This window comes from Lentinula edodes (genome assembly GCF_021015755.1).
Source record: "Lentinula edodes strain Le(Bin) 0899 ss11 chromosome Unknown C8R40scaffold_5, whole genome shotgun sequence".
NCBI lineage: Eukaryota > Fungi > Basidiomycota > Agaricomycetes > Agaricales > Omphalotaceae > Lentinula > Lentinula edodes.
Window position 1 is genome coordinate 595,548 of NW_025764311.1, and position 13,252 is coordinate 608,799.

The window sequence follows — 13,252 nt, forward strand, 5'->3', positions numbered from 1 at the left end:
CGCCTGCCATGCCTGAGGTAGATTTCAAGTTATGGGAGGCTATTATGTTGTTACACGAGATTCGGGCAATCGAGGAAATGTCCTAGAGAATGTCGAGATGGAAGTTGAACATTGATATTGAACGTTAAAGCAATCACTCCAGCTCCGCGCGTCAGTTGAAATTGCCAACTTTGGCGCCCGTGAGCACATTTGCTACATGAACCTTTCAATGCCGATCGTGGAATTCATTGAGAAAGGTAGGTGTCGCTGGACTGGACTGGGCTAAGCTTTGGGCTTCATTCACTATTTGCGTTGCGAGGATTGGCCTGAATTGGCAGCATGCACAAGCGCAGGTATCAGGCAGGTATACTCAAATTATCTATTATCAACCAAGAAAAGACTCATCAAACTCACCAGATATGCCACATTCTCCTCGAACTAATTTCTTCGGATTCGATGGAAACTTAACAACGATTCATGCGATTAACCCAGTGTCATGTCTGTAGTTTCACTTCTGCCATTCCTGCGCTCGAAAGTTGAAATCCCCACCCTGTCTCTACCACGTTTGACAGTCTGCAGAGATGTGAACGAACGCGCGGCGTGAAGCATAGTCTCCTTAGCTTCTCAAGATTGGTTGAATGTTCAGGCACTGATAAATTCGGCGCTACTCACCAGCCACAAGGCCTAGCTACATGGGTCCTCCTCATAGGTCCGACTTGCATTCCGAACGCCAACTACTATGGAGGGAGTTGCCATATTGACGTTATTTGATAGATTCAACAGAAAGCAATGAAGTAATGTGAATATTCGTGGAGTGCCCTCTGCCCTCGATTGCATGCATGTTATTGGATGCTACAGCGCTATAGGTGAAAAAGCGCCTCAATGGGTTCGGAATCAGACGCGACTTATTGAAATGGTAAAAAAAAATCTGTTTCTGTTCATTTCAGTTCCCACCTATCCTATCAAACCCCTCCTGACTGCGTTTCAAACAGATCCGATATCGAGAGCGCTCATACCTCTACATTGGCTCACCATTCCGCCGAAAATCACAGCTTAGTTTCACGAGGCAGTCCTGTGATATTTTTTGATATCGGAAAGGTTTTTCTTTAAAATGTTCATGAGTTTGTCGGAATCTTTGGGATCCCCCCGCATCTTACCACCTTCTCTTCATATTCCATCTTATTTTCGAGCATAATGTCTTCTAACAAACAGTCGTCCTCTGAAGAACGGTCACCTCGCTCGATGGATACATCACAGTCTGAGCAGTCTGAGCAAACCACCACTATATCCGGGGTCTTTTTCGCAGGTTCTCGCAACTTCGAAATAACGGGCGGTTCCTTTAATCATGCTGCGAGGGATATGCATCAAACTGTCAACAACGACAACTCTAAGCAAAGCGACTTTAATAACGATCATAGAGATGCGGCTACCTATAATGGAGCGGCTATGCACAGTGCGTCATGACCGTCGTAATTCACCTCTTTTTTGCTAGACTGATCGAATTGTTGTTCTTAGATGACCGTAAAGGGTCAAATACCAACGTAGCTATGGCCGCCACATTTGCTACTACCACAAGTAGTAGTCAAAGACAAAGTAAGTGATAATACTTTACTGAGGCACTGCTCGCACCCTTGAAATCTTGAAGCTTGTATGACTAACCTCTTTTGATGCTCTCCAGTCCCTCGCAACTTTCAAGGTCAACAGATGAACGTGTCGAGGAAGAAGTACACTACTTTAGAAGCTCATCCAGGATATAACATTGAACAAACTCGTATGTCATCAATGCCCTTTCATCGAGCTGCAGATCTACAATCTTGCCTCGCATGACCCAGTGGGAAACTTGAACGGAAATGATAGGGAATTTGCTGCTGCAGAATGTAAGTTTGGAGCGTATCGCAGGCATACATACTGAGCAAGCTAACACTTCCGATATCCCTATTAGATGCAGAAAATATGCGCATTCAAGCCCAACAGAAGCTTTATTTTGAGCGTCAAAAGCAAGATGGTTTTGAGGTGTGTGTGATTACGGAACGGACGTTACCTCGTGTTAATAACAAGCAAATGACTATGAAGGGACCAGGAGATAGGAGCACAGCAGATGTGAATATGGAGACTGCAGATGCGGAAGTAGAAGATTCCGGAAAGGCGGAGTTACGTCAATGCGTTCAAACGTTCTTGGCTAATGCCAAACAAAAGGACTTGCCTGGATTGGCAGATGCACTCATTGACGCAGGTTGGGACCGCGAAACACTGATGGATGCTCATTGGGACGATATCAAGGGTTCGTACCCAGAATGGCAACCCGCTACGTTCGTTAAATTGAGGACAATCTGTGTAAAATGGGTTGCATGATTATTGTCCGTACTAATCGTTGTGCTGAGTAAATGTAACTAATATAATATGTTGTACGAGTAGATGGAGACGCGCTTCTTCCAATCCATAATTGACTTTTTCCTTACATGAATTCAAGGAGACTTTCCATTACCAATACATAATCGCTATGGTTTTACACCTCCTTTTGTTGTGAACTAGTAGATTTGGGGATGCGAATACTCTTGAGCCCTTTAAATTGAGATGAGGGATAGCCCTCTCCTCCCATTGTAAGATGGGTTCGGAGGAAGCAATAGGCCTAAATCAATTCCTTCTATCATGATGTTTGATGTTACGGTCGAAACGATGTTATAATGAAGGCGGGATGTGTATCCTTAGCTTTGATTCCGAATCCGGTAATTCCTGAAGTCGCGCAGGAACGTCTTTGGAGAAAAGAAGGGGCATCCATTTGGGTATGCATTATCACTTCACAAACTTCAAATTTTTGATTGCGATCTTCTGGCCCGTTGCATCGACTTTCCAACGAGTAACGAGCGCCTTATATGAAATCTCACCCTGCGGCTCGTGAAACGACCCACTGGAAACATTTCAGCTGAGGACACATTTCGTTCTCCGTCGATTGTGCACCGAGCACATCTAGAGGTGAGTCCTGGACTATGTGAACGCAACTTCCCTAGCATTCACTGTTAGTGTGGTGAGGGACTCGATACACCTGTAGATGCGTAGTTTTAGCAAGGATGCTCGATTCTTGACTCATGCGATATGACCAAGTTGTTTTCCGTCAAATTCGCCCAATTGCAAGCCAAGCCTGCCATGCTGATCGGAGCGCGAAGAGAGTCCAATTGCGCTTATCCTTTCGAACGCTGGGATTCAGGCGGAAAACAGGGGCGAAGTGGACATTCGTCATAGTACGAGGATTACAGGTAGCTATATATTGTCTTTTCATAGTGTTGGAGCCGTGGTATGTTCAAAGCGCACTATGGAGAGGTGCTCCCTACCCGCTCTTCGGGTTAGAATGATCTGTGGTAGAGATATTTTAGAAAGCACGTTTAGCATCAACGGCGATGTTACCTTGCTTCTCAGTTGGTACAAGTTCTCCATTCGACTTTGTATCTTGGGTATATTGTTTTCTTTGACAGCTACAAGATAGAATCGACCAGTCGGAGACATCAGTTCCTGGGTTCGTACTCATCACTTTATGTACCCCAGCAAACAATGAATTCGAACACGCACATGAACTACTTCCAGGAAGGTATTTGTAACCTGCATTCCGTCCGACCCACCAGCCCATGATCCTTCAATCCCCCGTAGATCCTGAGCTTCTGATGCCTCCGTCGACATTGTAGGAACGTATGGAGGATTGAAGCAGATTATATCTACAGAGTTTTTGAGGCGCTGATGGAGACCGGTTGTAAGGGAGGTGTTTATCGTATGCACAGCAACCTAAAGACGCGGGTGTTCAGCGATGCACATCCACATTGATGAAGTTTGGTAGTCTACCTTGTTTTGTGATCCAGTTCTTCGCGTACAATCGCATGCCCTATGGTTGATATCTGTAGCTAAATATACTATAATACATTATTCGCAGATTATTGAACTATTTTCATCGGGAACCTACGCGCAGAAGGCCCAAGGATTTTCCCAGCAAAGGCTGATACACAACCTGAACCTGATCTTGGGTAAAACTAAGCAACCAGATCAGATATCTCGAATATCTTACGCACCCGACTTCAAGGAATACGACCGCTTTCAAGGATCTCAATTCTTCAGCATCTGCTTCTAATGCATCCAGCAGCAAAAACGTATCCTCTTGCAACAAATGATTCCCGGTTTGAAGGGAGAGTTCATGAGAGTCGAGAAGTTCCCGTTGTCACAGGAGAGTACCTGCTGGTTCATATACATGTTCATAGTCTTGAGCAGATAAATGTGAAAGATCTGGTGTTGGAATCATGGAGAAGCCTGATTTAGATGGTTAGCGCCGTAGCATTTTGAACTTCCCGCGCTTCGTGTCCTTTCTTACAAGTTACCATCGTTGAGAAAGCATAATTTCTCTTGTAAACTCAATGCTTAAGATTGCGTTCATACATCCAGACCTAGGAATTGGTATTTCTTCCCTTAAAATAACCTTCTCATTGTTATTCTGACACATATCATTCCAATAGGCGGCGCCGAACGTCTAGTTGTAGATGCAGCTCTAGGACTGCAAGATTTTGGTCATAAAGTCGATATATACACCTCCCATCATGATACGAATCATTGCTTCGAAGAAACCAAAGATGGTGTGTTAGCCAGAGAATTCCACTCCGAACTTGTTTGTTACTTAGTTTTGTGGTTCAATTAGGTCGATTGAAGGTACACAACGTCGTTCCTCCATTCCCGCGCGCAATCAACGGGAAATTTCACATTCTACTTGCTCATTTACGCCAATTACATCTGACAACGTACCTCCTAAGTCCCGGAGCGCCACGGTACGACGTCTTTTTCGTCGACCAGCTGTCGACGTGTATACCATTGCTCCGTTCAATAGGCCATGCGCGTGTCGTCTTCTACTGCCATTTCCCCGACAAGCTTTTGGCAAATGGAGAGTTTATTGAGGATCCGGTCGTCAGAGCTGAGCGCAATTTGTTGAAAGGAGGGTTGCTGAAGAGGATCTATCGGTACCCTATGGATTGGTTAGAGGAATTCACTACACGTATGGTGGTAATGTGCCAATGAATTCTTTCTTAGTGCGGGGACTCATCAAAGCATCTGATCTCTTCACAGGTCAAGCCGATGTGATACTGGCAAATTCTAAATTCACTGGTCGAGTATTCAAGGATAATTTCCCTTCGATCCAACGAACACCGGAGGTCGTGTATCCTGGAATAAATATCGCAGCGTATGAGGCTACGGAGGACTCGGTAACGGATTCAGATGTTGCTGCAATTTTATCGTTAGTACTCATTGTTACGCCGTACTATTTGCACTGGGAACGTTAACGACTCACGACTTCAGCGACCGACCAACGCTGATTTCTCTAAACCGATTTGAGAAGAAGAAGAATGTAGCTCTAGCTGTGGAAGCTTTCGCCAGAATACGAACACAGGATCCTAGCACTTCGAATCTACGGCTAGTTTTGGGTGGTACGTTCCTCGCTATCATGGGTTTCGACGATCCTAATATTTCTGCAGGTGGCTACGACCCACGTCTCGAAGATAACATGCTCACACTTTACTCCCTTATTGACCTCGTCTCCAAAAAACACACTTTGACCTACAACGTCATCACCCCTTCATCTTCACCAAAAGCGGTCAAAATCCCACCTCTCAACACAACACCTGAAAACCCTGCTGTGCTCTTCCTCCTCAACTTTACAACCGCTCAAAGGACAGCGCTGCTCACCTCACCTTCCACCATTGGTTTACTCTATACCCCAGCAAACGAGCACTTTGGTATCGTCCCCGTGGAAGGAATGCTTTGTGGCGTCCCAGTACTTGCGTGCGATAGCGGCGGACCGGTAGAATCAATTGTGGATAAGCCGGCGGACGAGCGCACAGGGTGGTTGAGGGCGCCGGATCCAGAGATTTGGGCTGAGGCATTGCGTGAGATTGTGGGAATGGGGGAGGAGGAGCGGGTAAAGATGCGTGTACGAGCGAAGAAGAGGGCGAGAGAGTTGTTCGGGATGGAGGCGATGGCGCGGGGAATCGAGGATGCATTGAAGGAAGCAGTGGGTATGGGAAAAGTGCGTAGTAGGTTGACGTTTTGGTTGTTGGTGACGCTCGGGATCGTGGGTTTAGTACTTGCTTTGATTTGGGTATGAGTTGAACAAATGCAATAAATGTCCGATTTCAATTTTATCGATCTACGACGAATATGGAATAGACAATTCATAAATAGGAAGAAGTCCAGAAACTGAGGTTTACGGAGAAGATATACATAAACTAGTGAAAACTTATGGAAAAGAGTGTCACGGTGTAAAAAATGTCCTCTAGGAATTAGGCAGCGGGTAGGGTTTTCAACAACTGGTACAAAACCTCTGTAACCCTCTTCGCACCCTCCATAACCTTTTCCCTCTCCTCGTTCACTTCCAAAACATATGGCAACACCCTCGCACCAAACTTATCCGGATGATACCTCAACAACTCAGCCCTCAACCTCTCCTTCGCCTCTTTCCCTTCATACCCTGGTCTCTTCGTGTTCAGAACAAAAAAACGGATGTCATCTTCAGAAAGATCATCGATAGTAATGACGGATGTGGGCTTGAAATGGAAAACGGGCCAGGGGAGTTGGTCGAACCGCAAAGGGAAGGGAACGAACTCAACGCCTTCGCGTCTGATTGCGGCCCAGCGCCGGTCATACATTTCCCAGTGGAAGAGTTCGGGGTCGTCAGTCTGGGGAGGAATGAATGGGATCGAGGCAGATCGTTGGACTCCTGCGGTTCCGGTTTCACGAGCAGCCTGCGCTCGTCTACGAGCTTTTTCCTCTTCAGCTTTTTTCAACTCTTCAGCCAACGCAGTCTCTCTGCGGATTTTGTCCTCCCACTCAGCCTTCATCCTCGCCTGCTCTTGTTGTTCCGCTGTGTACTTTCTCCTTCGTTCTTCCTCCGCCCGAGCTTGGGCTTGCTGCGCCCACGCAGCTCGAGCCGCTTCTTCTTCCTGTTTCCTTCTTGCTTCCCTCTGTTTCCTTTCCTTCTTTTCTCTCATCTTCCGTTCCTCGGCAACCTCCTGATACACCTTATCCAATCCAATCCTCGCCTTTTCCCAGAGACTCCATTGAGGTCGAAGCGGTTGTGGAAGAGGGGTGTTTGGTGGGATTTCGCCGGCGGCGATACGGTCTTGGTGTGCACGTCGGGCGCGGTGTTCTTGGAGGATTTCTTCTTGGCGTGCCCACTCACGACGGATGGATTCGCTGGGTGGCTGTCGAGGCGGTTTAGGAGATGGCTGGGGAGGGGTTACGTGGAATACAAGAGGAGAAGGCATAGGAGGAGGGTTTGTTGCTTGTTGCGGAGGCAGGTGTGGACGGGGCTGCTGTGGATATGGCTGGTGTTGTTCAGGTTGAGGTTGAGGTGGTTGTGATTGCTGCTGCAGTTTCGCCTTCGCACGAAGAATCTTGGCCTTTTCCTCATGCTCCTTTTGCTGCCTCAACCTTTCCTCAATCCTACCATGTGCCTTTTCCACCCTCATGCGGGTAGCGAAAATCTCCGTAAGGAATCGATGCTGAAAGTTCATTTTCGACATGTTCTCGACGAAAACCGTATCCTCGTACGTTCGCGGCAAAGGACCGGTGCGTTCAGCCCGATCACAAGCAGCATCGAGCTTTGCTTGGGCAGCTTCAGGTTTGAAACCGAGGTTAGGCCCGGGTGCTGATCGTGGAATGGGTTTTCTTACGGGTTGCGGTACGGGATTAGTTGGAGGAGGAGGAGTAACGGGAAGCTTCTTACGGGAGTTTGAAGCTCTGAGAGCTTCAACACGTTTGACCCGCAAGGCAGCCGCACGTTGGCGCACGATGCTCGGCTGTCGAGGGACAGGATGAGCGCATTTACGTGGATGGAGAGGAGGAAGGCCGCGTCTAGGGATGGACGGATCACGAATTAGAGGCTGACTATTGCGAACGGAATTTTGCCGAGCGAGTTTTCTGAGGGATTTGGCTGTCTTGAGATTGGTAACGGGACGCTTCCAAGGAAGAAAAGAGGTGATTCCGGGTACTTTGTTGTATAAGCCGTGAATGGTGAGGGGAAGGTTGAACATAGTGAGAAAATGAGCTGGTGTGGAGTAAGGAAAGTGTTTTGTCTTGATGCTGGTGTCGGGTGAGTATCGAATTCGCAGGGACGTTCTTCCTATAAGTACTGTTCGAAGTTCAAGGTTGTCTTCGCAAGACAAAAGAGATTTATACTCGGCGTTTCCATCCAGGGAAATGTGGCTTGTTGGTATGGCGAAATTTGGCCACCAACCTGCGACCATTGTTCGCCCAAAACGAAAGGTCCATCCCTGGTCTATCGTCCAAAAATGGATCGATAGTGGCCATTTCGACGTGTAATCGCGTAAAATCTTTATTGTTCGTTCGACAAGTTACAATTCTGTTACGATGGTCGTCCAAGTAAACTGTTTGCCATTATGGCCAAGGCAAATCAAAGCGCCAAAACTTGATGATTGCGCCGCGAGTGTATATTACGAGTTTGAATGTAAGCCGTTGATTTGACTAGTCAGAATGCGCAGAAATGACGGAAAATAGCTGAAGGGAAAACTAGCAGAGAACGGTAAGTAAGGTAAAGCCTTAAAGCCTTCCATGAAGGTCGTAACGGTCACACTGTCACATCGTCTTACCTCTTACCACCTTGACAGACGATGATACAACTCGAAATTGTAACAGACAGCACAGCTCGACGATGTATGCGGTGTTGCTTGCCTTTTATCCTCTCAACTTGCTTTGTCCCTTACCAGGAAGGACTTTCCCTTGGACAAAATTCCGGAAAACAATCTCACGATCTCGGATCCAGAGCACATTATCCAAGCCTTCCTACGCCTCCTTGTCAAGCTTGATACAACACTCTATGTAGATATCTCGTTCGAACGGTGAATTCAACAGTAGGAAACGACCTTCAAATCGATGCTGGATAACGTCCGCAAGTTACGAATCGTTTTCATACCAAATTCAATAAACATCCTGACGAATTTGGAGAATCGAGAGGCTACAATCTAGGATGCGGTCTAGATAATGTAATCGAGGTCAAGCTCTGAGTTTCCTGTCTCATTCTTTGCCTCATATACTCTCTGTTCGGTCTTAGATTTCAATGGAACGTTCATCCCTTCACCGCGTCATCCGGAATCCCTCATGCTGTCTTCCCACTCGATCAGTCGCAGATGATTGTCCAGGTGCGTCAATGGACTCGTGTACATCAAGGTGCATCAATGGATTTTTGACATCAAGGTGCGTCAATGGACTCGTGTGTACATCGATGAATTTACTGAGATTTGTTCCACATAGGCAAAACGTCGCCGAGCGGTTTCCGGGATCACATTAGTAGTCCATGTCGACCTGTTTATAGCAGTCTTGTTGTATGCCATATAGATGCGAAGGGAAGATTTGAACGCGTGTTACGAGTCAAACTGTACGAAATGAATGAAGCCACGTACCCGAAATGCAACAAAAGCCTGATATGCAATTCTCCCTGTATTCCTTGAGCTTGGGAACTGTGTGAGGGTGTGCTTGTTTTCTTGTCAAATGATGAGCGTTGACAGATGGACCCACAATCATCCATATCATAATACAATTCGTGTATCAACTTGTGGTAGGTGTTGTTCTTCCTTCGGAATGCTTTTGTTCTTTCCTACATACTGAGATAAGGGAAAACAATAGTATCCTCATTCGTAACACAGGTGAGACCTTTAAAGGAACTCTCACTACGTACAGTACCATTCCACACAGCGAAGTTCTTCACTGTTGCTCGATCTTGTCCTTCATCTCCTCCAATTCACTCCAGTCATTCTCTGACCTTCCTTTCTTGATGCAAACGTTTGATTCCAAGCGCAGCGGGAATGCGTTCGACGGTACTCTTCCATCCCATCTAACTGTTGGTACATTACATATATATGTCAGTCACCAGATGAAAATTGTCCTGAGCGAGCATCAAATCAAACCGGTCCGATTCTTCCTGGTGAAGGTATGGATGTTTCTTCTTTGAATTTCCTCATTGAAGGATCGGCATGGTTATCAGGTCAGTTCGTTGAACCCCACGATCTAGGTTATAGCAAGATGGCTCTCAAAAAAATGGGTGTGTAATCTAAAGCCCAAGCTCAATGTTCAACTGAAAATGTTATTAGAATCGCTCTGCCTGGATGAGGCCACCAGACTCACGTCTGAACTGAAACCCCAGATGGAGAAGTTTATCAGAGACGAAATATCTTTACCGATCTGGGAACCGTCATTCGACTCGCCTCATTTGAAGATTCCAGAGAACCACAAGAAGTTCATCCACGATCTCAAAATTCCGCGAGCTCGTGGTCCTCATAAGCACCTCCCCGATATGTTGCGATATGAGCTAGGTCGTTTCCAACAAGAAGATAAACTGAAAGAACGGATAATAGGCCTATTCACGAAGGAACCCACGCACAAGTGAGTTTCCCAGTTGAATGACGTTTGTCCTCTGTAGTCAAACTTGACAATTACAGGATATTTTTGAACACTTCTGGCGCTGGAAAAACCAGAGCTGTCCTAGAGCATCTATGTTCCAGCTGGGGCCTTTATTTCTCCTGTCAGGATGATTCTCATGTTGGGTCCAAAGATGTGCCATTTGCTATGTCCAATATCAGGAAGGCTTTGCGTACGAGCAGCCTTCCTCACGCACCAAACCTTCTGGTCACATCCGCTGATATTGCCGCGTACTGCCGCGACAAAGGCCCAGAAACCAAAGACGTCACAGAACAGGATGTTCTCAAGGAAAGATATTCACAGTTTCGAAAAGACGTCCCTCAGTCCGAGAAATTTCGCTTGGCCCTCGAAAGAAATCAGCATCTTGCAGGCTCCGAGCTTCTCGTTCCATTACTGGCTCGGCTTCTTGTCTTTAAGCAATACATCGCCGCTGTTAAAAATATAAATGGAGATTTGAGCCAGATGCAACAAAAGCGTAGATGGTTACATCTACAGCTGCACCCACATTTGTTAAGCAATGATGGGCGGGAAGATCTGTTCAAAAAACTTGCCGGTGATCTTAACAAGTGGTTCGAGAGGCAAAGCCTTAATCTCTCACAAAAAACAGATATCATCGAGAGTCTCTCCCAGTCAACGGTCGATGGGATCATGGAAGCTTTAGGGCTATATAACGGAGAAAAACCGCTTTACATCGTGATCGATGAATGCCAGTTCGCCGTCACGGACATGGAAGATCTCTTCCGCTCGGCCGACTGGACAGCAAAGCGGGGTGTCCTGCGAGAAATAGCTAGATGGTGGGACTCCGTATTGAATCAAAGGTCTGCGATTCTCGTTGGTGCTCTAATTTTCACCGGGACAGGGCTCTCTAGAGAGCTCATATCTGACGTACTTTCCTCCGTGGTTATGAAACCGGACTACTGCACAAGTGTCTATGACACCGGCGCATTCGATGATCCCAAAGCTCAAATTGCATACCTGAAAAGGTTTTTCCCCCCGGATATATGGCAATCTTCTGAGCGTCTTCGGAATAGAATACACTACTGGCTGCGAGGCAGGTAAGTTGTTGTTACGAGGTCGAGTATCTCTTTTGATCATATGCTAACTCGTTTTTAGATACAGATTCACTGCGGAATATGTGTCTCTTGTGTTGCAGTGCGGATATCAAGACATGCATCAGCTCCTGGACCAGTACATCCGCAGTGTAGCCTGCTTCCGTCCTGCAGATTTTGAGGAGCCCGAGAAAGACTTTTTTGGAATTGTGACTTTGCCTACTCCAGCTTTTGGATTCGACAAACTCGATCAACGAATGAGGGAAACAGTGAGAACTATTGCTCACGAATACCTCTTTACCTCAAAATTAGAAACATGTTTGGGACAAGATGAGAGGGCATACATCGAGCTTGGGCTTGCAAGGATCAGCGGCTACAATGGGCAATTGTCATTCAAGATTGATGAACCTCTTGTCTTACTGTCATGCTCAGTGTGGTTCAATGAGCAAAGATCCCATACAATATACAAAACTCTGGCTAGTGACATTCAAATTCACAATCCTACAACTGGGCGTGATGGATTTGAAGAGTTTATTGCGTACTATCTCCTGAAAGTTTTTGAAAAGTCAAGGAAGCTGAATGATGTCTTTGACTTCGAAGGTGGGGATGACAATGGCTTGCAGAATAGGGAAGCACAATTGGTGACACTCCACCTGGACGAAGATCAGAGGCTTATGGAGGGTAAAGTCAGTTTGGCGAGGGGTACCTCGAGCCTCTTTGGACCAATAGGGCTTGCTATTGGGCCGGACGACCACTCCATTTTATATGAATGGCTTAACTTGAAGAAGCAGGCTACATTCTGTTTTCCAATGAATTGCATGGGGCCAGACATCATGTGCTTCCTGAAGCTGAAAAGTAAAGGCCCAGGCAAAAATCAGGGCAATTTTACATACGTATGCCTCGCGATACAGTGCAAATTCTACCGAGCTGAATCACTCAAGCCGTGTACCCTTAGAGGCGCTATTTCCACAACGACTCCAGGACTGTTCTTTGCGGTGAGTTTATCACATCATTCTTGCGTCGATGTCATGCGTTGGCTGAACGGCAATCTCAAGAAAGATCGAGTGACTCGAAAGAACGTCCTGGATGCTCTCCAGAACCTCAAGGACAAGGACCCACTTGCAGGTAAATTTGGCATTATACGCATTGTATGCGGCTTTCCGGTCAACATTGATCTGGGCAAGGCGTTCCCAAAAGCAGCCCCGACGAGAAGCGGAAAGAAACAACGAGTCTCAACACAGGATCCGGATCGGGACAATGATCATCCATTGGGGAAATTAAAAACAAGTCTGTTGATTTCAACTACGGAGAACGAGAATCCCACAGATGTTCTCAATGTCATCAGGCAGAGCGCACTTAACGCTAAAAGGAAAGGACTGAATTATTTGGACGAAAATGACCCAGCCGTTTTGGGTATCGACCAAAGGGGTGCTGTAGCCGTTGATTTAGAAACTGAATTTTCTCAGAGTGTATCACCTAGTGGCTCAAAGCGCAAGCGCAAATAGTCTCAATACCAGTGTTCTGTCCGGTACTTATTTCAGCCGTCATGTACTTCAGTCGGACATTTGAGTGATCACCACCCAAGTTTTATATAACCAGTAAGTATGGAGACTGTGAACACATAACATTAATGCTACTAGAGGCAATTTACTTACAGAAAGTCTAGCAACCCATAATAAGTGTAAGGCAAAGAAATGGCTCTCGGACTGCGGCTGTGATTTATACATACAACAAACACAATTTGGAATTGTAGTTTGGTAATGCAG

General features: G+C 46.3%; 6 protein-coding genes across 6 annotated transcripts; 4 read left to right on the forward strand and 2 right to left on the reverse strand.

Annotated features, from left to right (window-relative positions):
• Window positions 1–1,173: 1,173 nt before the first annotated feature.
• C8R40DRAFT_1166949 (uncharacterized protein) lies at window positions 1,174–2,331 on the forward strand (the record flags this gene model as incomplete). Its single annotated transcript, XM_046230935.1, has 5 exons — window positions 1,174–1,432; window positions 1,495–1,572; window positions 1,658–1,750; window positions 1,812–1,856; window positions 1,922–2,331. The coding sequence occupies 5 exons, from the start codon at window positions 1,174–1,176 to the stop codon at window positions 2,329–2,331; spliced, it is 885 nt and encodes a 294-aa protein (XP_046090076.1).
• A 921-nt stretch (window positions 2,332–3,252) lies between these two features.
• Window positions 3,253–4,261, reverse strand: C8R40DRAFT_1037264 (putative methylase; the record flags this gene model as incomplete). The annotated part of the gene is made up of 7 exons (XM_046223649.1): window positions 3,253–3,330; window positions 3,382–3,486; window positions 3,544–3,753; window positions 3,811–3,878; window positions 3,929–3,984; window positions 4,035–4,119; window positions 4,195–4,261. The coding sequence occupies 7 exons, from the start codon at window positions 4,259–4,261 to the stop codon at window positions 3,253–3,255; spliced, it is 669 nt and encodes a 222-aa protein (XP_046090077.1).
• Window positions 4,262–4,373: 112 nt separating this feature from the next.
• Window positions 4,374–6,109, forward strand: C8R40DRAFT_1037283 (mannosyltransferase; the record flags this gene model as incomplete). Its single annotated transcript, XM_046223651.1, has 6 exons — window positions 4,374–4,413; window positions 4,473–4,589; window positions 4,652–5,002; window positions 5,074–5,242; window positions 5,305–5,432; window positions 5,481–6,109. 6 exons carry the CDS (start codon window positions 4,374–4,376, stop codon window positions 6,107–6,109), a joined length of 1,434 nt encoding a protein of 477 aa, XP_046090078.1.
• A 175-nt stretch (window positions 6,110–6,284) lies between these two features.
• C8R40DRAFT_1066723 (uncharacterized protein) lies at window positions 6,285–8,036 on the reverse strand (the record flags this gene model as incomplete). Its single annotated transcript, XM_046225810.1, has 1 exon — window positions 6,285–8,036. The coding sequence occupies one exon, from the start codon at window positions 8,034–8,036 to the stop codon at window positions 6,285–6,287; it is 1,752 nt and encodes a 583-aa protein (XP_046090079.1).
• Window positions 8,037–8,373: 337 nt separating this feature from the next.
• On the forward strand, window positions 8,374–9,357 carry C8R40DRAFT_1066724 (uncharacterized protein; the record flags this gene model as incomplete). The annotated part of the gene is made up of 6 exons (XM_046225811.1): window positions 8,374–8,470; window positions 8,521–8,545; window positions 8,730–8,861; window positions 9,074–9,161; window positions 9,190–9,216; window positions 9,274–9,357. The coding sequence occupies 6 exons, from the start codon at window positions 8,374–8,376 to the stop codon at window positions 9,355–9,357; spliced, it is 453 nt and encodes a 150-aa protein (XP_046090080.1).
• Window positions 9,358–9,786: 429 nt separating this feature from the next.
• C8R40DRAFT_693590 (uncharacterized protein) lies at window positions 9,787–13,160 on the forward strand. The gene is made up of 6 exons (XM_046235887.1): window positions 9,787–10,060; window positions 10,110–10,401; window positions 10,458–11,492; window positions 11,551–12,481; window positions 12,542–13,084; window positions 13,153–13,160. The coding sequence occupies exons 1-5, from the start codon at window positions 9,952–9,954 to the stop codon at window positions 12,989–12,991; spliced, it is 2,817 nt and encodes a 938-aa protein (XP_046090081.1). The 5' UTR covers window positions 9,787–9,951; the 3' UTR covers window positions 12,992–13,084; window positions 13,153–13,160.
• The last annotated feature ends 92 nt before the right edge of the window (window positions 13,161–13,252 follow it).